The sequence below is a fragment of the Sciurus vulgaris genome (assembly GCF_902686455.1).
Source record: "Sciurus vulgaris genome assembly, chromosome: 9".
Taxonomy (NCBI): domain Eukaryota; kingdom Metazoa; phylum Chordata; class Mammalia; order Rodentia; family Sciuridae; genus Sciurus; species Sciurus vulgaris.
The window spans coordinates 88,894,216-88,920,473 of NC_136469.1; the positions used below are offsets into that span (position 1 = coordinate 88,894,216).

General features: G+C 34.7%; 1 protein-coding gene across 1 annotated transcript; it reads right to left on the reverse strand.

Annotated features, from left to right (window-relative positions):
* Positions 1-4,758: 4,758 nt before the first annotated feature.
* On the reverse strand, positions 4,759-17,898 carry AMTN (amelotin; the record flags this gene model as incomplete). Its single annotated transcript, XM_079153123.1, has 8 exons — positions 4,759-4,889; positions 6,260-6,533; positions 8,457-8,483; positions 9,959-9,994; positions 12,531-12,620; positions 13,532-13,597; positions 14,573-14,653; positions 17,845-17,898. 8 exons carry the CDS (start codon positions 17,896-17,898, stop codon positions 4,759-4,761), a joined length of 759 nt encoding a protein of 252 aa, XP_079009249.1.
* Positions 17,899-26,258: the final 8,360 nt, after the last annotated feature.

Sequence of the window (26,258 nt, forward strand, 5' to 3'; positions counted from 1 at the left end):
ATCACATTTCTAGCCCTTTTTATTTAGTTTTGACACAGGGTCTTGCTAACTTGCCCAGGCTACCCTTGAACTTTCCATTCTTCTGCCTCTACCTCCTAAGTAGTTGAAGTTACAGGCCTATACCATTGTGCCTGGAAATAATGAACATTTAAAATATGCTTATTTTCCATCTATGTATCTTCTTTGGTGAGAAGTCTGTTCAGATCTTTTGCCCATTTTTAAATTGGGTTGTTTGCTTTTTTATTATTGAGGTTTTGAGTTCTTTATGTTTTAGATATCAGTCCTTCATCACATATATGTTTTGCAAAGACTTTCCTCCCAGTTTATGGCTTCCTTTTTCATTTTTAACATTCTAAGGCAGGACAGAAGTCTTAAATTTTAATAAAGTTCAACCACTGATTTTTTTTCTTTTATGGTAGTGCTGTTGGTATTGCATCTAAAAAGTCATCATCAAACCCAATGCCACCTAGATTTGCTTCTATTTGTCTTCTAAGAGTTTTTTTTTTAGATGTCAATGGACCTTTATTTTATTATTTATATGTAGTGCTGAGGATCAAACCCAGTGCCTCACACATGGTAGACAAGTGCTTTACCTCTGAACCACAACCCTAGCTCCTGTCTTCTAGGAGTTTTATGGCCTTACATTTTACATTCAGTTCTATGAGCTAGTATGAGTTAATTTTGGCAAAATATATAAGGTCTGTCTAGAGTCTAGAGCCTCCCTTCCCTGCTTTTTTGCATATGGATGTCTAGTGATTATCCTTTCACCACCAAATTGCTTTTCCTCCTTTGTCAGGTGTCTATATTTGTGTGGATCTATTTCTGGACTTTCTATTCTATTCAATTAGTCTATTTTTCTATTATTTCTCCAACACTGGCCTTCTTGATTACTATAGCTTTATAGTCAGTCATGAAGTTGGGTATTGTCAATATTATGTTGGCTATTCTGGATTTATTGCCTTGCCATATTAAACTCTAGAACCAGTCTGTCGAGAGTCATGAAATAAAGTTGCTGTTTTTGGTAGTGGGGATTGAACTTTTCCCACTTGGTATCCCCAGTCCTTTTGATCCCTTTTTTGAGCCAGAAACTTGCTTAGTGACTGAGACTGCCCTTGAACTTGTGATCCTTCTGCTTTAGCTTCCTCCTCAGTCTCTGGAATTCCAGAAGTGCACCACCACTCCCAGTCAACTTGCTGGGGTTGAGTGGGATGACTTGAATTTGTAGATCAATTTTTATTGGGAAAAACTGACATCTTGACAATAGCGAGTTCTATCCATCTGCATGAAATATTTTTCTGGTAATTTGTATCTTCTTTGATTTATTTTATCAGAATTTTGTAAGTTTTTAGTTTTCAATGTGTTTGCGTTCCAAGTTACTAATGTTAACTTTATGGTTCTTCTTTCCTTAAATCTAGACCAGTATTTCTCAATATAGTAGCCACTAGCCACATGTGGCTATCAAGTACTTGAAATGTAGGCTAGTTCAAATTGTGATGTAAGTAGAAATACACATTAGGTTTCAAAGATTTAGTAAAAAGAAAAAAATAAAATGAATCATTAATAATTTTTATATGAACATAAAAATTATGCTTTTGATTTAATATATTATTGGAATTAATTTCATGTAGCCACTAAAAAATTTAAACCTACATGATGCTTACATTAGATTTCTATTGGATAGCACTTCTGTAGACTTGGGTATCCATCAACTTGTCAAGGTTTTCATGGCCAATTTAAATTAGGATTCAATTTCCCAAAGATATTTTATACATTTTCACATAAAATATCCCCAGCACATACTACTTCCTTTGCTTAGCACTGCAAGCAAAATTTGTCACTTTAAAAAAAGGAATGTATTTTTATGACCTAATTGCCTTCTAATGAGGACATAAATAGGATTATTACAAAAATAAAACAAAAGCAGAAGAAGGAAGGGCAAATTGAATGGCTCCAACTGAGTAAAGGTAAGGAGGCAGAGACAAATGTATTATGAATCTAAAAAAATTTCAGCTCAAGCTTTATGTTTCTTCACTTGTATTGGCTCCTTTCAAGGTTCTAAGATCATGTTAGCAATGGTTTCACAGATCCTACATTTTGTAGCTTTTGAAAAAGTAAGATACCTTTACCACAACTACTTATGAGCTCCATCTCTTTCCAATATAACTTATCTTTTGTCATACTTTGTCTAGGGTCAAATTGCATTGATATGATCATAGGTGTTTTGGGGATCCACCTAAGAAAGTTTGAGTTGGAGACATCTTTAGTGTGAGTTTAGTGGAATGTATTTATGTGCTTTGTGAATAGTCTTTGCCAGTCCATTATTAAAAATAGCTCACAGGAATACTCCAATAACTCCCTAGTGTTTCAAAGAACCAAGTATTAGAACACCAAAGTGAAAGTCCAGAGCTGATATCATAATTTGTGTCTTTTGGTGCTTGGTAGCAGAAGTATGTGGTGAATGGAAGAGGAAAAGGGTTTATAATGTTGAAGCCAGAACCTAGTCTTTGGAAAATTCTGCCAATTATCAGACAGTACAAAGCAATAGTTTCAGTTTTCATTGATGCCCCATTTGATAGGAAAATCTCTTCTGTTAGGAATATATTTGATATTATAACAATATAATTACACATTTACTGTAGTTCTTTTCTTTTTTTGGTGGGAATCGAATGAAATAGGTTTTATTGAAATTACTATGTTTGTAAGGCACATACCTATAATATAGAGTAAGCAAAGAAAATGTCTGTGTGTGAAGCCACACACACACAATAGATCACCATGTGATTTTTGCAAAGTATATAACCCAGAAGAGAATAAAAATAAGTAGATGTGACATTGCCCATAGTTGTTCTCAAAGCTTGAGATGAGGATCACTGGAGGGTCTTTGAGATCCTTTGGATGGGTCAGCAAGGTAAAACTATTTTTGTAATAATATCAACATTTCATTTTCCTTTTTCATTCTTTTGTCAAAATGAAAATTTCCTTTACCTACATATGTGATGTTGTGACAAATAAAAAGCAAATACAAAAAAGGTATATGAGAATCCTGCTAAATTTTAATGTGTCAAATATGAAAGGGATTTAAAAACTAAAACTACTCTTCTCACTACATTTTACTAATTCAACTAAACATCTTACAAATTTTTCTAAAAATGTAGTTATTTTTCATTTGAAAAGTATGTTATTTCACTGGGTGTCACATACCTGTAATCTCAGTGGCTCAGGAGGCTGAGGCAGGAGGATTCTGAGTTCAAAACCAACCCTCAGAAACTTAGCAAGGCCCTCAAAACTTACCAAGACACTTTCTCTAAATAAAATACAAAAAGAGCTGGGATTGTGACTCAGTGGATAAATGCCCATGGGTTGCCAAAAAAAAAAAAAAAAAAAAAAGGCATGTTACTTATATTAACATGAAATTTATTTATTCTTGATATTTTAAGATGAATTCATAATTAAATATTTTAACTTTGTAGTTTTAATTTCTATCATAAAATTATTTGTGATAATGGGTCATCTGATAATTCCATTAGGTCCTTATTTAATTTTGTTGAAAACTGATTGTCTGAGTTGCAAAATCTACCCATCCTCATTCTAATACCATCATTAATATTTTAGATTTGTCATGGGTTTTGTGTCCTAGAGGTTTTCTATCCCAGAAAAATTTTCCACAGTCAGATGAGTGAAAGATGAGATTTAGGTTTCTTTTAAGGTGGAGAAAAAGTGACTATGAAGGAAGAGGAGGAAAAGGAGTTCAAGTTTTCAGGAAGACATTTCTTAGGAAAGTACATATATGGGAATTGAGAATGAAGACTGAATCCTTAAAACGGTCAGTCTGCAGCCCTTGGAAAGTCTTGATTCCCCTAGGAGCAGCATACCCCAGTTGGAAGACACTTGGTTTGGGTGGTCTAGATGGGAATCACACATCTAACCAAATAAGTACAGTATGTTCCTACTGTCATGGAGATATGAATGTAAGAGTTTAGGGAGGAAATTGTGGAACTGGAAGTACAGATAGCCTCAACTGGTTTGAAGGATATTGGAAATAAAATGAATTTCTATGGTGGTTTGTAAAACATCTACATGTGTTATCTATTTTGATCATATTAACCTTATGAAATATCTATGAAAGGGACTTTTGCCTGCATTTTACAGATAAGAAAAATGTCTCAGAAATTTTTTTTGATAGGAAGTTCGTTTTCTAGGAAGTTTTCCATGACACTTTTAAGTAGTAGCATTAATGGCAAAATATTTGCAGAAGACTGAATCGTAATTTACTCTCATTTGGCCATGAAAAACTTGGTAATTCATATATACATTATTCAGATTCTACAAGTCTGAAACCCCATGGATAATATATCTTTAACATCAGTAAAACTTTAACTACCTGAAAAACTTTCATGGGTATATATTTAAGTTGTTCCATACTGATGGGGCCAAATACATGTAGTGAGAAATGTAATTAACCTGATCCAATCTCTTCCATTTCGGGGGCTCTGCTATAGTTTATTGACCTCACTCATTCCCTTCCAATCTGGATGACCTGCAATGGTCTGGGTTATATTTAAAGCAGATCTACCTATTAGGTGGATAAAGCAAGAGTATCACATTGGTCTGTTTTAGTGATTACTTTTGTCAATGCCATTTCCCACTCAGATATATCAAAAGTAGACATTAAATGCCATGATCACTAGCTTTAACAATATTGAAAATTAAATTTGTGTCTCTTTTATGAGAGTGAATCCTGAGGTAGTTGTGAGGAGACTAGAATTTGTCCTTACATTGTTGAGTGTCCTCTCTTGTGACAGAAGTGCTGCCTACTCCAAAGAAAGTCCCATAGAATGTCACATAAGTGTCCTGAGGTAGTACAGCTTTTGAAGGCATCCAACAATCTTCTGTCGTCAAAGAAGAAAAGAATAAGTTTTTGAAATATATTTTAATGGATATATCATCCAGATTTGAAGTGTTATAAGGTAATATTTCAAAGACAAATAAATCCATTTAATCTTTTTCAGAAGGAATGTATTCTCTGTATTTAACATATTTTCTGAAATGTCAAGGAAGTTTTCAGGTAAACTGAGAATTTCTTCAGAGACCCTCCTCTGTGTCTCAATCTATTCCATAATATGATCGATGAAAAAGATTCACATATTTCACCAAATTTGAGGATGCTCAGTTGAAAAACTTTGAAACAGCTTAATGAATTCCTGGAAGAAAACAAAATACTTCTTAAATGTAGATGAAAGCATATGGAATTTAGACATTTTTATTTGAGATCAAATTTCTCTTCCAGAAATTTGAGTGTCAGTATCAAGTCACTCTTAGGTTATCTGAGGATATTTGGTACTCTGGATATCTCCACATATTAAACACTTCTTTGCTAGTTGGTGCTAGAAAAACTTATTTTTGCAACATTTCCCAACTCTTATCTGAGGGGAATGCAGCTAGATTTATCTACTGCACTAACTCTGGTCTATTACCAGTGGCTGCTTACAATAGTGCATTAGGAAGTTCTGAGTCTCATTCCCACCAGTGAGTTGTAAAGCAATCATTATGAACTAAAGTGTGTGGTATGGGCTTCTGTGTGTGTGTCTGTGTGTGTGAAGGGGTTTGGGGGAAGGCAAGAAAAGAAGGAGTACAGTCTTCTTCCAAATATTTATGACTCTAACCTAACATGGGAAATATAGTATATCAGTATAGCATGTATAATATTACATGCCTTATTTTAGAGTTAATACCATAGTGTTGGTGACCCAGTAAAAATATTCTGTCACATTGCCTGAACCAGTTGTGAGTGACTAAAGAAGGTTTGCAGATTTTATTAAGATCTGTATTCATCCAGCAGCTAGGGAGGCTGAGGCAGGATGATCACAAGTTCAAAGTCAACCTCAGCAATTTAATGGGGCTCTAAGCAACATGGCAAGACTCTCTCTGTCTCTCTCTCTCTCTCTCTCTCTCTCTCTCTCTGTCTCTCTCTGTCTCTCTTTTTTGCAATGCTGGGGATTGAACCCAGGGTCTTGTGCTTGCAAGGCAAGCACTTTACCAACTGAGCCGTATCTCCAGCCCTGCAAGACCCTAGCTCAAAATAAAAAATTTAAAAAAAGGGATGGGGATGTGGCTCAGTGGTTAAGCACCCCTGGGTTCAATTTCTGGTACCAACAAAACAAAACAAAATCTGCATTTGTCAAAAAAGACAAAGAACTTGCCTCCCATTCTGTAAATGACTTTCATGGCTGAGGACATTTTCCAAAATGGGAGAACTTACTGTTTGGTGATTCCGTGGTGGTTTCCTCAGTAGTTTGTGTGCCCCTTCTGATGCCTGCAGGGGTAGTCACTCCGAACTCATCATCGTCTGTGGCACTAGGAGTTGGAAGGTGGCCTGCAGGGGTTCCCTGGTTGGCAGGATTTACTCCCGTTTGTCCTGCAGGAAGGACCCCATCCTGGGCGTCTGGATTAGCTCCTGCCTGATTGGTGGGCTGGATGCCTCCAGGAAACAAGGGATGGATGAGAAGGCCTGTGAAGATTTGTGGGGCCAGTGGCTAGAATGAGGAAAAGAAACAGAAAACAAAGTCAAAGGAACATATTTTATGACTGGTCAAGCAGCCTTTCTCTTTGGAGGGCAGCAAGTTGGGGGTAGGAAGGACAGGCAAAGTCAGAGAAAAAAACAAAGATTTGGCATCCCTCTGAAGAGAGCCAAGCCTGATGCTGGTTTCATTATTGGGATTCTTTGTGCTCTATTTTCCTCAGAAAGGGAAACCAGGATCAAACCAGTCATGGGAAGAGGAAAAAAACACATGCTTTGTTATTATCAGGTGGATCTGGAGGTAATACTAAGGAAGAAAATTCATACAGTACTAGTGGGTTATAACTCTGTTATTGACCTAAAAAATAACCTTTCTTTTGCCAATATAAGTTTTTTTTTTTTTTTTTTTTTTTAAGTAATTTAGGAAACTAAAAAGAAATGGAAAAATCAATTCAGGTAGGTTCACCAGACATCATCTTCATCCTTTTAAGTTTCTTTCAATGTATTTTTCAGAGGCATTAGAATATTCAATCAGAAATATTTGTCTTGGAAATTTAGCTGCTAGTGTGTTTTTTGAGGTTACTGAAGAAACTCCTCTCTTGAAGTTTTCCACCGTTAAAGAGCTTCTGATTGAGTGAGTCTCTGGCAGGACTCAGCTATCTTCATCTTAAACTGATTCTCAAAGTCATTGGAGTTGGTGGGCCAAGATTGAAGTTTGGGAAACACTGTCTTAGATTTAATAGCTACTGAAATCAGAATTAGACTTATAGCAGATGAGACAGGAGTCGAGTGCACTAGAAAAGCTTTTAAATTGAGAATTATGACAACCACAGTTTCGAAATAAGAAAAGTAGGCGGTGGCCATCTTTAAAAAAATAAAATGGAATAGACTATAAGTTACCATGGTACATTCCATAGACTAAGGGGAATTTTGTGTGCATGGGTGCGTGTGTTTTGAGTGGCATAAAAACACAAGTTTGTAACTATGAATTGAACCAAAAATGTTTGAAAACCACTAGAATACTAGATAGAAAAGTGGCTTTGGATTTGTACCTAGTCTTTTTTCTTCTTTTGTTGTCTTTTAGACTGAAATTACTTAAGCTCTCTGAGCTTCAGTTTCTTTTATTTGTACAGCTGTGCCCAAGGTCATGACTTTGTAGTTTGGTGAGAGTTAAAAGGCCATGTATGTAAGAGATCCACTTAAGTGCTTGCCATGTAGAAGGTCCAATAGCTGGTAGATGTGGATGTTAATGTATCAGTGCTGGAAAATAAGACACTAATCACATTACTTGATTATCATTTATGGAAAAAACAGTAAATCTCTATCTTTTTCATAATAGAAAAACTATTTAAAAACTGTGTTCTCAGATATTGCCTAACTTTCTTACATCTGTTGTCATGTTTAGATATCATATTAATTTAAGCCATTTAAAAAAATATGACTTACGGATATTAGTGTGTATTTGTGTTATTAAGAACACCATTTATGTCTAGGCCTCCTGTTATTCGTGTGTATAGGAAAAAGTTTATCACTATCAGATGCTAGAAAATAATTTCTTCTCACGGAAGTATAGAATACAACAAATAAATATCAATATGTACATTATTCTACATCTGCATTCATTTCAATAGTTTGTAATTAAAGATCTCAAACAATATAGAGTTAAAAATGTGTAATGGGTCTCTGAATTAGAACTGAGTCCAATAGCAACGTGTGGGAGACCAGTGCTAAATGATCATAATGGAAAAGTAGCTGCAAGATGACAAAATCCTCACCTCGAGAAAGAATAATTCAAAGATGTATAAAAATGCTCAGTTTACTATACGTCAGATTTAGGGTTTGTGGTCCAAAGAGTATATGAGAGAATAGAAAACATTGTGGTAGAAGTCAAAAGAATTTGAAATGATAGTGATTTAAACAAAAAAAAAAATTTTTTTACCAATTCCTCTGAGCTTAGGATAGTACCCTAAAAACAAAAATTTAAACAAAAGATATTAGACAAAATTTAATATACTCAAGGCAATATATATATAACTTAAAAACTCAAAATACTTTTAAGTATCACAGAGATATTTTTTGTTTTCAACAATATATTAAACTATCTTTGTGATCTGTATCATAAAACTGACATGAGCATATGATATGGGATTGCTAAGATTTATTATTTGAATAATGTGAGGTCATCTGAATTTTAAAAATTACATATTTTTCATAAGTAATAGATACACATTGGAGGAAACTTGGAAGTTACAGAAAACATTAGAGAAAAAAATACTCTCACTGTTCAGAGTTTAAGATATTTTTCCAGATGTCTTACATATTTTCTTTTTATAGAATAGAGATTATGTAATTTATACAGTTTTCTGTCTTGTCTTTTCTTTCAGCATTCCATAATATCACTTAACTGCATTATTAACAAATTTTAATACATGTAATTCTAAATGGCACATGGTATTTGCTCTTATGTTGCACAGTTTAACCTTTTGTTTTTTTTTGTAGGGGGTCTTAAATTTAAGGTATGTCCAGTACTTTTCTCTATGACAAATAGTATTCTGATGAATATATTGTACATAAACTTTTGCTATATTTCAAGTTATTTTCTTGGGATATGATCCTACATATGGATTAAGTGTTGCTAGGAATTTTATATTTGACTCTGTTTTTAAAAGTAAAAAGCTGTCACCTGATTCTGATATTGCTATTGGCTCTTGGTAATTTTACCAGTAATCAAGAATTATTTTCATGAAAGTAAAAAGGAAGATAAGAAAGAAAGTGAAAAAATTTAAGTACAGAGAATTAAAAAATTAAATTTGAGATAAAAAAATAAATCCCCCTAAGTCACAAATGATAAGATTAATCCCATTAACTTATTTGTTTTTTAAGAGTTTGGTTTAAAGAATTGACTAGTTACCCCAGCTGATATATCAGCTATTATCAGTGCAACTACAACTTAGTAATTGTTACTATTTCTACTTACTCATCTTTAAATTGGACATAAAAATAATGCTTACAAGAGGTTGTTTTATTTTTATTTTGGGGGATAGGTTTTTGTTTTGGGGGTGGGAGTTGAACCCAGGGGAGCTCTACCACTGCACAACATCCCCAGCCCTTTTAATTTTTTATTTTGAGACAATGTCTTCCTCAGCCAGGCTGGTCTGGAACTTGGGATTTTCCTGCTTCAGTCTCCCAAGTCACTGGAAATAGAGGTGTATGATCTTGTGCTTGGCTAAGAGGTTGTTTTAAATATTAAATGAAATAATACATGCAAAGTACTTTTCAGAACAGTGTTGGCATGTAATTGCTCAGTAAATGTTAGCTCTTATTATTAGTGGCCATACAGTAAAAAGTAAATTAGAAACTTGGTGACTGGTGAATTGGAAAAGAATTACATATTTCATACCAAGGTGATTTAAAATCAAAATCATACTAAAATAATTTTACCTGGGCTCCAAGTTGTGCTACAATAATTGGTAACAGCTGAAAAAAAAAAAATGGAACGATTCACTAAAAATGTTTATTTAAAAATAAGTTCTGGCAGATGGTGTAAATCTTGAGATTTCCTTAAAAAGATATATTTGTTTAACCAATACTTGTTACCAAGTATCATCATAGATACAGAATCTTAAGAGCTAGATGAGAATTGGAACTCATGCAAAGTGTAAAAATAAGATCAGAACAAAATTGTTTGGGAATACATCTAAAGCAATACATTTAGAAGGCAGAAGTACACTGGATGATGCTATGGTTCAAATAAATGTCCCCCAAAGGGTTCTAGAGTGTACTCTTGATCAGGTTGGCCTTTCTTTGATAATTGGAGCTGCCAACAGTTTTAGGCTTTGTGGCAGAGAAAGTAAGGAAGGATTGGAGAGACTGGAGCTACCCAGGAGATCAGGTATGGGGACCCTTGTTGTAGCAGTCAGAGAAATTAAAGAATCCTGTCAGGATATTGGTAAGTGTCACACATAAGGAGTCTGAGTTCTGAGCCCTTTCTATTAATGAATGTACTCTCTTAACCACTGTATACTGTCTCCCATTTCCTTGCAATATTTGATATTAGTCAGGGCCAAGCCTTGAAATTATGGGACTCCAAGGATGGTGACAAAGAGTAAACATTACTGATTCAATGCTTTAATGAGGTGACAGTTTTCTCTGGTTAGCCAAATAGATCAGTAACCAAATCAAGAGTTCCCAGGTCAGAATTGTTTTTAAACCTCCAAAGTACTTTGTGGAGTTTATATAAAGTGTTTGGCACATTAAATCTGCTCAAGAAATTACAGCTATGATTACTATTGTTATCTTATATAATAATAAGGGAGATAGCCCTCATTTGATCATCACACTGCATAGATGTATCAATTTATTACAATGTGTCCCATAAATGTATTCAACTAAAATAAAAAAAACAATGAAGATAAAGAAACACTGAATACAATGGAGGATAAAAAAGTAAAAGTCATTATTTAAAAGTGTGAACTGAGGAAAAAAAAAAAGAGAGAATGGGGATCAATTTCCATTCCTGCATGCAGGGGAGTGCGCAATGGCAAACTCTATACTGAAAATTTCGTAACTTTTACACAGCCCACTAATGCCTTGACTGAAGTGGGTATGTACTCTCTGGGGAGTAAGTTGTCCTAAGTCTGTCTTCAAGGTTAGAGCAAGGTAACAACTGAGGCTGAACTTGGGTAGTCAGAACATGGATTATACCAGGATCATGTATTAAAAAGATTCACATTTTATTTGTGTGTCTCTTGAGTCTTTTTCAGAGGGTGAACTTTTTTACCAAGATATTTTATGTGTCTTCAGACTCATAAATTCTGTTCCTAAGAATTGGTCCAAAGAAAACACTCTTTGATGTGTCATAGACCTAGTTACAAGAAAGTTCTCTGTAGCATTGTTCACAGAAGCAAAAAGTTTGGAAAAACCTCTATGTTTTCACAGTATGGAATTTGGTATACAATGGCATATGAAGCAGTCATTAAAAATAAAGTTATAAGTAAATATTTCAAGGCATGAAAATTATTCAACATGTATTAGTAGATCAGGTTACAGAACATTAGATAGAACAAGAATATATTTTCTTTTAAAAAAGTACATATACATGTTAAATAAGAATTGGAAGGACATATCCTATATAGCATTTGATTTTGGATGAATTTTATTACTTATTTTTGCTAGGATGTATTTTTCAATTTTTTATAATTAACATATTACTTACATAATAAACAATAAATATTTCCACAGAAAATTAAACTATCCAGTGGGGATTGTGGGACTGAGTCACTTGCTGGGAAGCATAAATTGTCCAAAAACAACAGTCTAGACACAAGACAATTGTTATATATTTTTTCCTGGAGCTCATTAAGTTGTTCAGAGGTTTCAAGAAGTTAGAATTTTGTCTTTGTATAATGTTAAATGCAAATGCTTCTAAAGAGGGTGATATTTTAAGTACATTTTTATCTTAGTGTGAGCGGGTTTCCCAGAATTTGTTTCTGATAGAAAATGATGGTGGGAGGTGAGAATATAGTAACTAGAAAGTCCTAGGAGACTTTTGAGGTGGCATGAAAAAAAAAAAAAAAAAAAAAAAAAAAAAGAGCACCAAAAGATTAAATTTACTGGAGATAAAACTTTACCCATCTCTTAGTTTTTCTTTGGGAAGATCTTGGTCATCTAGAAAGTCTTCAATAGAAAACAGAATAAGCTAGAAACAATCCTGGTCCTCTCAATTTGTCCTTATATTCTTCACTCTTCAATATTTCCCAATTCTTCATGGCTTTTTGTTACCCATTAACAATGTGTTCTAGGGAGGTTATTGGGCGCATGCTCAGTTTTGGGGGTATGTTTTCAACAAGAACCAAATTACCACATACTATTCTATGTTTAGTAGAACATAACATTTGCAAATTATCTCTGTTCAATTTTTCAAGAAGCTTGAAAAGTTCTTTGAATTCCGTAAGCTTTCATCCAAGAGAAAATGTTCTCTCATGTTAAACTCAAGTCCAGTTTTTGAACTTACTTGTGATTGCAGTTGCTGTTGTCCATTCAATGCCCCCAAGGTCAATGGCAGTGTTTGGGTACCAGGTGCCATTCCTATAGCAGAATTAAACTATGGAGCAATGAAGAAGATTTTTATTGTGTTTCTTTCAGTTTGAACATTTGGGAAACTAATATGTATTATATACTAAATGTAAATATATATTTAAAAGGAGGATTTGCTATGTAAATGTGTAGTATTCTATTGTGTGTGTAATTAGACACAGGAATAAAATTCAAAGCCTTGTTTAGTCTGTCAGTGCACCTATAAGGTCTATTTTTAACTTTTTTCCATATTAAATTTTTCTTTGGCATTTAACTCCATCTCTTTGAGAATTACTTAGGTGATGTTTTCCTTCCTTTCCCCATCTAATTACAAAGTAATTGCTCTTAGAATTTTTTTTTCTGAAGAGATTAATTCCTTCATTGTTATCCCAATGAAAATTAAGAGGTTTGGAATAAAATATTTTGTCTGGAACATGAATTAATACTTTATTTAAATCTGGACACTGGAAAGAATCCACATTAATCAGGAAATATTTTTCTTTTTTGAATAGATTACAATCTACAGATATTCTATGAGAGGACTCAAGATCTTTCTATCCTTTTTAGTTTTCTCTTGTTGGAGTAATAATGGTGAACATAGTGTTTATGTGGGTGTCTAGCTATTCTATGGGGGCATCCTACGGTGGAGGAATGGGGAGAGAATCTTGCAGAAGAGGTTAGAGAGAAATTGGAGAACTAAGACCTGAGTTACATAAATTCCTTTGGAGACTCCTAATAAGAAAACTTTTTCAGGATGTATTGATTGTATCCAATGCTTTGCTTTTCCTCTTACTCCTCTCTTCCAATTTATCTACAGTGAGTATGTGTATGTCACTTATGGAGGAACATTTCCAAATGTTCTTGTCTCTCCTTCATGCCGAACATCAGGTATTATATTTATTGAACAATTATTGAGTAATGATATAAAAGTGTACTTACCAGTTGCAGATCTGACCCCAGTGTGAGCAACTGTGTTAATGGTATTAGACTTAAGGAAGAGAAGACCTAGAGGGCATTGAAATTGGTGTATTAGACAAGAGATTATTTGTTTCTACTACTCTGTTAATGGTAGATATCCTCAAGTAAACTATACTCCTATCAGAGGTGGATTACCAACAAAGTAAAAGAAGGCAAAGGTTCAGGGCCTCTCTCATTGTCCTCACTAGTCCTCATTGTCTTCTGGTCCTGGGAGGTGTCCTATGTTCAAGTTTATGGTGTTCATCAGCTGATTTATTCTATTTCTTCTTTATAAATATTCACATCAGTACCTCATTTTACGTATTGAATTTTGTATTGTTTTTCTTAAAGAGGGTCTTGAAATTGTATAAGCTTCAGGAAAAAGATTGCTAACTAGAGTGTTTTGTAATGTCTATTGACTAAAGAGAAAACTTTTGATTCCAGTATTATCTGACTGAACTATTTCACAAAGTCTATATATAGGTAAGGCAGAGCCCTTTAGAGTGGCAGAAAAGTTGGAGGACTAGGGAACACAGTAACCAAGAGATCATGCAGCTTTCAAAAGTATTTAAATATGCTTTGAAGAAACAGATTTTATAGCAGCACATCAGTCAGCTCATCAATAAGAGTAAAACTTAAGAAGACCATGAAGAAATATGCTGTTACTTTTATAGATCACCTCCTAATCTCTGCCATCCTTGTAAACACCACATAGGATGTCAGAGTATCCCAAGGGCATATGTGACCACGCTTTGTAAATAGGTGTTGTAATTGCTTTTCAAAGTATACTAGATTTAGTTGCTAAACCAACTATTCAGACAAAAGGAAAAAGAATGAGGGCACTTTACTTTCTTTATTCACAAATTTAAAAAAAGTGACTTGGTTCTTTTTATTGTTCTCTCCCAAAGTAAAAGCCTCTCTTTTGTTCACTTATAAGACCATATAAATCTTGATTTGAAATCCACTAGTCTTAACATGCTTCCTTTGCTGGTTTATAAATCTTCCCTATTGTAGGACTGTTACCTGATTTGACTGCTGTTGGTTTAGTTGTGTTGCCTGATCTGGAGCTGGTTTTGTTGCAGCAAGTCCCAAATTAAACTGCTTCTGTGAATACAAACATTTGATAAGTCAGAAATGTGTTTGAGGTTTTATATCCATTTATGTCTGCAAGGTAGAGATTTGTCCCAGACAAAAATGTCTGTCTTTAAGCTTCATGTATTTTGGAACAGTTTTAATTCCTGTAACATTTTGTGTATGGCAGAGGTGGAAAAATGCCACATCAAAGAGGGTGGGGAGATCTGGGCTGTTCACTCAGTGGTACAGCATGCTTAGCCTCACAAGGCAAGGCCCTGGGTTCAATTGCCAGTACTGCAAAAATACAAAAACCAAACCAAAATCAAAAAATAATAGCAGTAGCAGCAGCAAGAACAACCAAAAAAAAAAAAAAAAAAAAAAAAAAGGTTGGGATATTTGAAAGGAGAAAAGGAAAGGGTGAGGTTGTTTCTGACTCTCATATCTTTTGTGTAACTGCTTTCATCCTTTGTTGGATATGGAATATATATGTTGCACCTTAGTTCTGTGCATCTTTGCTTTTTCTCAGTGCTTGAGTTAAATTGCCATAAATTCTACTGTATTTTCATGAAGCTTCCCACTTTTGCCTTGTGCCTACCATGTTAATCCTGTAATGAAAATTTGTTTTCCCCCAGGCCAGGTTATTTTCCTAGTGTATTAAGAATTATGGACTTTTATGGGTGAAAATATCCTTACTACTCATATAATCTAGTTGCATGGTTTTATTTTATAGATGAGAGAAGCCCAAGGTGACATGGTGAGTGGCAGAACCAGTATCAGGATCCCGATAGTGCTTACAGTCTCCCAAAACAATAGTCTTTCCCCTCAGGCTGACTTCAGACTGCCTTTGTCCTCCTTGTGACCAGTGGGCAGGGAGAATGGCCCCCTAGCTCTGCAGAGCCTTCTTTGGTTTACCCTGGAGCAGCCACTAACTCTTGATTTCACTTTGGACTTTTCCTCTTAATTGTAAGAGGAACAATTGGCACTACCTGTCCTTGGATGTTCTTTTCAGCATTAAGATTATGAAGGTGTACATTCTGCAAACACATTTTTTCATCTGCTACAATCTATCAAGTCAGCAACTGGAGTGATCCTTTGAAAACAATTGTTGAATCTTGTCTTCCTCTGTCCAATGCCTGTGATAACTGCCAATTTCACTCAGAATAAAAACCAGACACCTTACAAGGGCTATAAGGTCCTCATGTTCTGGGTGCCCTAGTGCCTCTCTGACCTTCTCTCCCAACTCATTTCCTCTTGCTCACTCTGCTCTGGCCAGATAGGCTCTTTGGTGTTTCTGGGGTAGGTGCAGCCCACCCCTGTCCAGGATCTCACCTCCACCTCTTCTCTCCAGCTGGAATGCTCTTCCTCCGGAACTTACTCCCTCACTTGCTTCAAGTCTTTACTGGAATGCTCTTTCTTGTGGAGGCCTACCCTACCCTGACCACTGTCTTGAATACACAACCTGTTCCATTGCCAGTGTGCAGTGCCCCGTAGGCCTGCTTCATCCCACTCTGCTTCCTGGTTTTTCCACAGGGCCACCTTTTAATAGGAATGTAATCTAGTGATTAAGATATTCACCATCTGTTTCCTTGCTAAAATGTAAATGTCACAAGGTTAGAAATGCTGTGTTTTATTCAATGATACACCCCAAACAGATAAATCAGTATTTGGCATACAGTAGGTACTCGACAAATAGTTGTTGAAAGAATTAAATCTTGGTTTCTTCTAGGGCATCCACTTCCTATGATTTTGATTCTTCCTCTTTCTTCTCTTTCTACTTGTAGTATTGTCATGTGTCACTTACCTTTGAACTTTTGCTCTACTGAAAATCATCACTAGGCTATTGTAAGACTATGTATTTGCCAATGGGTTCATTTTGTGCGCCTTTATAATGCAATACATTTTCATAAAATAGGATACACCCTGTCCATAGCTCATGATTTTTCATTTGATAAGTATTGTTTCTATACCCAATAGACATTTCAGTGTCACCTCCCTATCTCCTACCCATTAACTATCTAGCTGATCTTACATTATTAGTCAACAGCAGTCTTCATTAGCCTGTACGCTATTCTTGAGTCTATTTTGTATGGGAGCTGTGCTCCTGCAAAGTTTTATTCATCTTAAATTTTTATGAATTTTATGGTAATTTAAACTTTATTTTAAAGACTTTATTTTGAAGATGCTTTTAGTAAACTTATTTAGTGAAGTTAGATATCCATTTTACAAAAAAATTAACTTCCTATTTTACCTTGTTTTGGAGATTAAATTTGCACAGACAACTTTTTTCAAGAACATATAAATGTATAATGGAATGAAGTAAGAGGGAGGTTTGTCCATCATGTTTGTTCCATCTTTCCACAAGCTTACCCTGTTCATTTCCTTCACAATTATTTAAAATTTAATATTTCCTTTATACAATTACTTCATTGCTATCTGCAGTCCTTGTGAACACCATGAGGGATTATGTCTTTCTTTTCTTTCTTTCTCACCATTGTGTATTAAGCAAGTAGCACAATGACTGATCTATAGAGAGTTTTCAATAAATGTTGATTGTATAGATGACTATGGACGTGTCAAGTGCAGTTGAGCCTCACCTGAGAATACTTTCTTTTATTCTGCTATTTCAAGGAAAACTCCACTTAGAGACCCAACCACCCACATCTATGTCTGCAAAATAATGCAGAACAACTGGAATAACTGTGGAGTACTAGTCCTTTCTTTCAAAAGTCCGTTATACATGAACATAGTTTGTAATGCAACATTATAATAGAAATGTTGACAATTCTATTATATACTTTTGGTATTATATAACTTGGTAGCCTTTTTAGAGAAATCAGAAAATGTAGTTAATTGTTTTAGTCATGAGTAAATAACTAGTTGTCAGGAAGATCTTAATTTTGTTTGTAACATAAAATAATTATCAACCTTGGATAGATAAAAGTGAAGGCATTCCCTGTCCCTCAATTCTACCCTATTGTTTTGCCCAGATAATAACTTCTTAAATGATAGATACATGATTTTTTAAATGAAAATATATTGAAATATGCATGAATACCTTATTAGTTTATCATCTTTTGCCTTGGAAAATAAAAACAGTAAAGTAAAAAAAAGTGGGTCACAAAATAGAGCAACTTTGATATAGAGAAGGAAGAGAGAAAGGTCTGCAACTAGAGATGATTCTGAGACTGGTGGGCACATAAAAGTAAACATATTGCACTTACTGGTAATGACTGAGTTGATCCTAGAAGACAAAACAGTAGAATCGTAGTCTTCATGTTTCGAATTGCTACCTATAAGAACAAAATAGTGTTACTCCTCCAATCTATTTTTTTTCTTTTGAGAGAAGATTATGCTTTAAAAAAAGAATGTTCTACTTGAATCATGGTCAATTAACATTACCTTTGTGTTCACCAGGCAAAAATGTAAGGTGAAATAGTGGAAATCCAAATCACTTCTCCAGTTTACTCTGGTGAAAAATTTTATCCTTTGATGACTTGAGTTTGTAGAAGGAATTTAAACTCAGTTCCAGGAGATTGGCAACTTGAGAGACCAATCAGGATTTAGCTGTCTGTGGAATCATTTGGTTTCTTTCATTTCCCAACATTTCATTAAATGGGTTATTAGTTACAGACATTATATTACCCAATGTCTACTATATGACTAGAGGGTATTTCAGGGAGACGTCCTTATGTAATTAAAAAAAGTGCAGACAAATAATTAAAATCCTTCTTTACCACCATCTCTTTCCCAAACTATTTCCCAAAGCTATTCGTTTTATCATGTAAGAATGAATATATAAATCAAAAACCAAAATATAGGTCTCTCTGTACACTTAAAATATGAAGTCTATCTTGTATATTGTTCTGTAACTTTATTTTGTTTACTTAAGAAATAGTTAACAAGCTTATATATCAATACACAGATTAATTTCATTTAATCATTACATTATATTACATAACATTTTCCTTTTGATGAACACTTAATCCATTTCCATTATATTTTGCAATTATAAAAGTGTTATAATGAACATTCTCAGACAACATTTTTTTGCACCTGTGGGATTATTTCTGTAGGCATTATTCCTACAATATTATAATAAAAGATATGTACATTTTGATTTGAAATAAACATAGCCATACTGCCTTCTAGAAATATTGAATAGTTTGCTTTAATTCAAATGAGGAAAAAAAATACAATGACTTAAGCAAAAGACAAGGGATCCACTGTTTCTTTTGCAGAGACAACAGCTAAGTGCTACCCTAAGTTTCCAAGGCCCTGGCCTTCATAGAGGCAGGTGGTGTCTGTTCAACAGTTTCTGAAAGCAAATCAATAATGAATCTGTGTCATGAGAGTATTTCACATGGAATCCTATCTGAGGTTTGGATCCCCGCCCCCCCAGTACAGTGTCTATTAATAGGAAATTGAGAAGATAAAGCATTTTCCAAAGCTTTCCTCAAACTATGCAGTTCATGTACACAATCAACTTTGATTACTGTCAGGTACTCTAGAAACAGGGAAGGTGGTCTAGGAAGGGAAATACAAAGGCTAACAGTAATAACATCCATGGGAACTGTAGCAATAGGAGTAAGCACAAGTGTGAAGAAAATGATTAATTTGGTTGGGGACAGAAAGGCAGGGATGGCTTAATCAAGAAGACCACCCTTGAACTGGGTTTTGAAGAGTAAAAAGAAATTAATTAAGAATGCACATAGGACATCCAGGTAGATCAAGATTCTAGATATGGAGTGACATTATCCTTCTGGTCACCGGGACAAAATGAGGTGAGGGAAGCAGTGGGAGAAAAGGTTGGAGAAATATCTAGTTTAACTAGTTAAAACTGTATTTTTTGTTTGTTTCTATTACTCATTTTAGCATTAAATTTAATACTATTCTATATGGCTTCTTCATCATTTCCTGGACATTTCTCTTGAATTAAATGGAGAGTTCTTGAGGACTTGTCTTAAATTTATTTAGAGTCTTCTATATTTATAATATTGCAAAGCACAAGATGGTAACCACATGTTGATGAATAAGTGGTAAGAGTATATGCTACGATGAAGACAGAAAATTGAGTCAAGCAAGGACTTTGAGGAAGATTGTAATTATAAGAGTATACCTAAATAGCAAACAAAATATGAAAGATTGCTCAATGCTTATTATTAGTCTATATGTTGCAGATGAAACCCTCAAAGAGATAATGTTTCTTAGTCACTGATTTAATCAATATTAAGAAATCTGATAATACTAAGGGTTGGTGAATATGCAAGTCCAAGTGTTATTATACTTTGGTGGAGGAGATGTAACTATCTAATCACTTTGGGAAAAATTTTATTTTTTAATTTATTTTTTTTTTTATTTTTACAGACTGCATTTTGATTCATTGTATACAATATGGGATACATCATTTCATTTCTATGGTTGTGCATGATGTAGATTCATACCATTCATGTAATCACACATGTACATAGGGTAATCATGTCTGTCTCATTCCTCCAATTTTCATACCCTCCTCCCTCTCATTTCCCTCTATGTAATCTAAAGTTCCTCCATTCTTCTCTCACCCTACCACCCCACCCCCATTATGTATCATCGCCCACTTATCAGGAAAAACATCCAGCCTTTGGTTTTTTGGGAATGGCTTATTTCACTTAGCATGATATTCTCCAATTCCATCCATTTGCCTGCAAATGTCATAATATTATTTTTCTTTATGGATGAATAATATTCCATTGTGTATATATACCACAGTTTCTTTATCCATTCATCAACTGAAGGGTATCTAGGTTGGTTCCACAATCTAGCTATTGTGAATTGAGCTGCTATAAACATTGATGTGGCTGCATTACTGTAGTATGCTAATTTTAAGTCCTTTGGGTATAAACTGAGGATTTTGGGATAAATGGGTCAAAAGGTGGGTCCATTCCAGGTTTTATGAGGAATCTCCATACTGCTTTCTAGAGTGGTTGCACCAATTTGCAACTCCACCAGCAATGGAAAAGTGTGCCTTTTCCCCCACATCTGGGCCAACATCTATTATTTTTTGTGTTATTGTTAATAGCCATTCTAATTGGAGTAAGATGAAATCTTAGAATTGTTTTAATTTGCATTTCTCTAATTACTAGAGATGTTGAACACTTTTTCATATATTTATTAATCACCTGTATATCTTCTTATGTAAAGTGTCTTTCCAGTTCCTTGGCCCATTTATTGATTGGGTTCTTAAAAATGATTAATGAGATGGAGAATAGCATGGTAGAGATTGATAGTGAGAGAAGCAATGGAATGTAAAAGCTGAAAAGGAAGCAACTTTATATTTAACTTTAATAGGTAAATTAGTTTTTTGTCTCCCCCCCTTAATTCAGTCAATTCACTTTTTAACCTGTCATTTAACATATCCACTTTATGTTCACTAGCATGATTTCAGTTCCTCAGGATAAAAATCCCTGCCTTGTGGAGCTTACATTTTGGTGTATATTTGGTGGTGGGGGGCATTGAGCATTCAGGCAACCTCATTGTATGACATAGAGCCCATGACGTTGGTTTTCTGTTTCTCTTGGGCTTTATTTTAAGTGAATGTACAGAGTGAGGGTCTTCCTTTAAAATTATTTTTTCTTTTTGGTATGAAAAAAATTGAATTTTATGCCACTGTTGTTTCTGGGCTTAAGTGTGGAGACCCATGTTCCATTACCAGTCTAAAGTATAATTCTAGTGAATAGCTCATTCAAATTGAATCATTGTTTGCAACTGTCTGGGCATCAGGTGATTCAGGGACCTCACAGTGAGTGTATTCACCTACTGTAGACATGCCTCCGACCCCAAACTGAATGGGACATGCCCTCTCCAGGAAATTGAGCAGTCAGTGGGATTAGAACAAAATAACAAGCAAAATCAAGAAGGCTGAGTAATTTCTTAGACAAGAAATTTTAAGTCTGAAAGCAGATAACTTGCAACAACATAATTATGGAGTTGGGTGTCAAGAAATATGTTCTATAAAAGGAAAACATTTCTAAATCATTCTGGAACAAGACACATCAGCAAAAATCAGTGAGATGATTTTTGTTTTTGAAATTATTTAGGATATCAGGATTCATAACATGTTTTATGAACCACAGGTGACATCTCTTAGCCCTTGGAGGCTCTGGCATTTTTAGAATCTCCTTATTGGTTTTAGTTTTAAGTTTCTTTGGGTTATGAACCCTTTTGAAAGCTGATTGTATCTGTGCACCATTTCTTTAGGAAAATGTCCATATGCCTATGAATATAATGTTTATCAGACAAGGGTGGAGGTTTCATGATTCTCTGAGAGTGAAACTGTGAAGATCTGGGTTAAGAATGTCTGTTTTACCGAATCTTTGTGGAATTTTCTAGTGATCTGCGTGATTCATGAACTTTCTAGGATGTCTTAAGCCAGGAAATGCACTCTCTTCCCAACTTCACCATACCTAGTGGAATGAAGATTTGGAATTACCCAGGCTCATGACAATCTTTATGAATCCTAGTCAAAGAGGATCAGTTTAGCAATGAAAGGGTAAGGCAGACTGGAAATTTTTCCTATCTCTTTTCACCACTTGAAACTCAACTTCACAAGGACACAAGATACATGATTCCTATTAATTATAGCGATTAATTGAATAAATTTAGAAAAAATAATTGGAAATATCAGCCAGCATTTCCTGATGTACTTTGATTCAATGATATCTATTAAATATACATTTAAGTTTTACTGGGACAGGTCCTGGCTTAGGTGCTAAGATACAAAAGTGAATAAGACCAAAAACCCTAAACACACATGCACATACACACAAACACACACACACACACACACACACACACACACACACAAGTTATTCAATAGGTACAAACGTACAATTTGAGGAGGAATAAGTTCTGGTGTTTGTATTAAACAGGTGACTGTATTAAACAATAAAGTATATTTTAAAAAGCTAGAAGGAAGAATTTTGAATGTTCCACTATAATGAAATGATCCATGTTTGTGATAATGGATACACCAATCACCTTGATTTGATCACTACACAATGTATACACATATAGAAACACTATATTGTAGCCCATTCATTTGTACAATTATTATCAATATAAAACAAAATAAAAATAAAGTGGAAAAAAAAGACAAAGTCTCTGCTGATATTCTTGTGGGAAGTGCAGCAGGAGTTTGATCACCTTGTAATGTGGTGCAGGTAAAATGAATGTGTACGTAAGAGATCAGAAAAGAACTGTAGTATGTTTTCATCGCGTCTTTCTGCATTTATTCAGATCCAGGTATTCCCTCTGCCTGGAGTCATCTTCATCTCTGGTTGTCAAATTTCTATTCATTATTAAGGATCCTTTTTTATTCTAGCAACTTCACCAAGTCTTTCTTTGTTCCCTTCATTTGGAGTCAATCTCTTCTCCTGAAACCCTGTTGGAATTCATAATTTTCTCATTTATCTTATTCTACTTTAATAGACGCTATTATCTTTTTGGGTTACTATTTTGAGGTATTATAATTTCAAGGAACATTGTGTATCTTGATCAACTATTATAATGTCTATAATTCCCAGCACAGTACCTTGTATTTGATAGATTTATAAATATGAATTGAACTGAATTTATAATTGTTTGCCTTTCTAAATTCATACAAATGCTTAAAATATTGGACCATACCTTGGTGTCCTGCAGCAGAGTCAGTTTTCTATGAAGTAGTTTGCTGGATGCCAGAACAGCCATTGAATTAAGTATATCTAAAATTTTACTAAATAGAGTAAAATTATACTTGTTTTTACTAATGTTTTAAAGTGTTGTTTCAGAGGGGGTATATGGACAATATGTACAGATTTCTTGTCAGAACAAGTTGGCCCTGCTCATAGTTGAAAAAGTTTAGTATATCAATGTCATTAGAAATGTGGATATAGTTTATCAGATTCCCACATGTGATGGGATAAGCTTGATAGAGTATGGTAACACTGTTTATATAGAAAATTTTTCAACTCAATGAGAAGTACAAACTTATTAAAAAATAAGCTTTGGTGTGATTTTTCAAATAAGTAAAAATATCTCGCAAATGGGCAACAAGTAAAGATACTAAAGGGAAGGATAAAAGAGATAGTCCCAGTATAAGGAATTAATTTACATATAGTTACTTCTAATTTTGTAGGAGTCATCAGGAAGATATTTAGTTTCAAAGCCAAAAAGATCAGTATGAGATTCTGTGGTGTCATAAGGAGATTTGTAGCTTCAAAGTTAGATAAAGAGTCAGTGTAAGGCTTAGTGAGATTCTTTTGTTTGAGTGTCATTGTAAGGTATCAGTTTCTGGGATGTCTGGATGGTGTTGTTTAACGGTTGGAGGTGTTAGCATGGGAGTAAAGACTGGACTTGGACATGTGTTGGTGGTGCTAGAAATTGTTTTGAGAAGGGGCAAGCAGGGATAGCAAAAGTTATAGCACTGGTTTAGATTTGAGAGTGAGAGCTTGGAAATGAAAACAATAGATTTGGATGTGTGTATATAGAAGCATAGGAAGAAAAAAAAAAACCCTTAATTTTGATTAGATTGGATTTGTCCAGGTCTTTTGTTGATTCGTGGATTTGCATGAAGTTTGGTGTGATAGGATATTTTGAAGGTGGCTTTGTATAGGATTGGGATTTGTGAATTTTTTAATGAATAGTAGATTTTGGAAAATATTTTGATAGATGAGCTTTTGATTGATTGCAGAATTTCATATAAGATTTTGGAGAGCCTGCTCCAGACTGGCAGCAACACCTGATGAAACAACTGTGCTTGGATGCATTTTAGATGGGTTGGCTCTTTGCTTTTAGTTATTCTTGAGTAGTTTTACAGTGATTTACAGTGGATCATAACTGAATAGCTGTTTTTGGACCAGCCTTTAGTAACCAGAAACATCTTTCAGATGAGTTTGTTTTGAGGCAGCTGTTTGGGGATGAGTTTTGAATGGTGCAGCTCTTTGTATCTTGACTTGTTTCAAAGGAGTTTGTTTAGAAGTGGCCCCCAGATTAATTCACTTTTTTGGCTAAGAGAATTCGTTGCAGATCAGTTTGTCTGGGATGAATTTGAATCTGCATAGAGCTAGATCCTGCCTGAACAGCTGTCTTTGCATGAGCTTTGGACAAGGAAGATCTTTTCTGATAAATCGATTTGAGATGAGTTTGTATAAAGTTAGATCTTGGTAAATAGCTATCTAAGATGAAACAGTTCTTGTTGATTATCTGGTCTTCACTGGCTATGTATAGAGCCAATTCTTGGCTGAACTAGTGTTTCTGGATGACTTTTAGGATGGGGCTATTTTGCCCATTAGCTGATTTTGGAAGAAGTTGAGTTTGGTCAGAGTTCTACTGAAATTAAATTGATCACAAAAATGGTAAATCAGACAAGACTCTGGTTTTTCTTGGCTGAATGTTCCTAAATTGACAAGAGAAAAGAGTAAACATCATAAACTATCACTGAATCATAGAAGAAAATTAAGTGGGTAAACTGATGGTAGTGTTTTTATTTGACTCTCATTTAATTGGGAAGTCTAAGATAGCTATCATTTTTCTATATAATTTATATTATTATACATACATTTGATCACACATCATTTGTATATTTAATTTAATTTGTATAATTTCCTTAATCAGACACCTGATTTAGGGCCTAAAATACTCCAACTTCCTAATTGTAAATCACCAGATATCAAGAAGGTGCTCAAGTGTCAGTTGTTGAATTCTTGATCAATTGTTCAACCTCAGGAGTTTATGTTATTTGAGATAGAACTTGTGGATGGGTAGTGGAGAGGAATTAAGAACTTGCTTTAGTGGCTTCTTTAACAATATGTCCTCTTCCTCCTACCCTAAGCCCTACAGTTTGTCCTGTAACTTGTTGCTTAAACCAAATATCTATTTGGTATTTGATATTTTTCAGACATTGTACTAGACATGGAAGACTGAATTAGAAGACTGTCCGTTTACTAACTTTGATGGAAAATGAGAGTGAACGTGAAGCGTAAGATTCAGTCCTAGGGAAGTTCAATGTTTTGGAATGTGAATAGAGGTGGAGAAGTTAGTATGGGAGATTTTGAAGGAGTAGCAACTGAGGAGAAAAGCTTTAAGAGGGTGGTATTACGCAGTGCAAAGTAAGACAGTTTTTCAAGAACAACAAAATGACTAAAGATGGAGAGTTGCCGAGAGGCCAAGTACAATGACAACTGAAATGTGTCCATTTATATTAGCAGCAAGAGGTCCTTGGTGCATAGAGGAATTGGATTTACAAAGATGAAAATGGAATTAGAGTACGTTGAGTAGTGAATGGGAAAACACACACACACACACACACACACACACACACACACACGTATATAATCCTTTGAAGTGTGAGTGAACATGCTGACAAGAGACTAATGTCTAGCATTTCTAGTAATTCCAGATTTTCTGCTGTGTGATCATCTCCCGTAACCTTAAGCATCTTGGTTACAGTGATATGGTTTAGGTAGTTGTGCTTCTAGTGGGATGACTTTACTATTTTGGACCCTTGGGCAAAGGGTCAGAGCTGTAGGCCAAGAGTGGAACTGGCTAGAGATCCTTATTTGGGATGGTTCCTCCTCAACTCTCTTTTTCTTCCCTTCTCCTCCAAGTTGATTTTCTT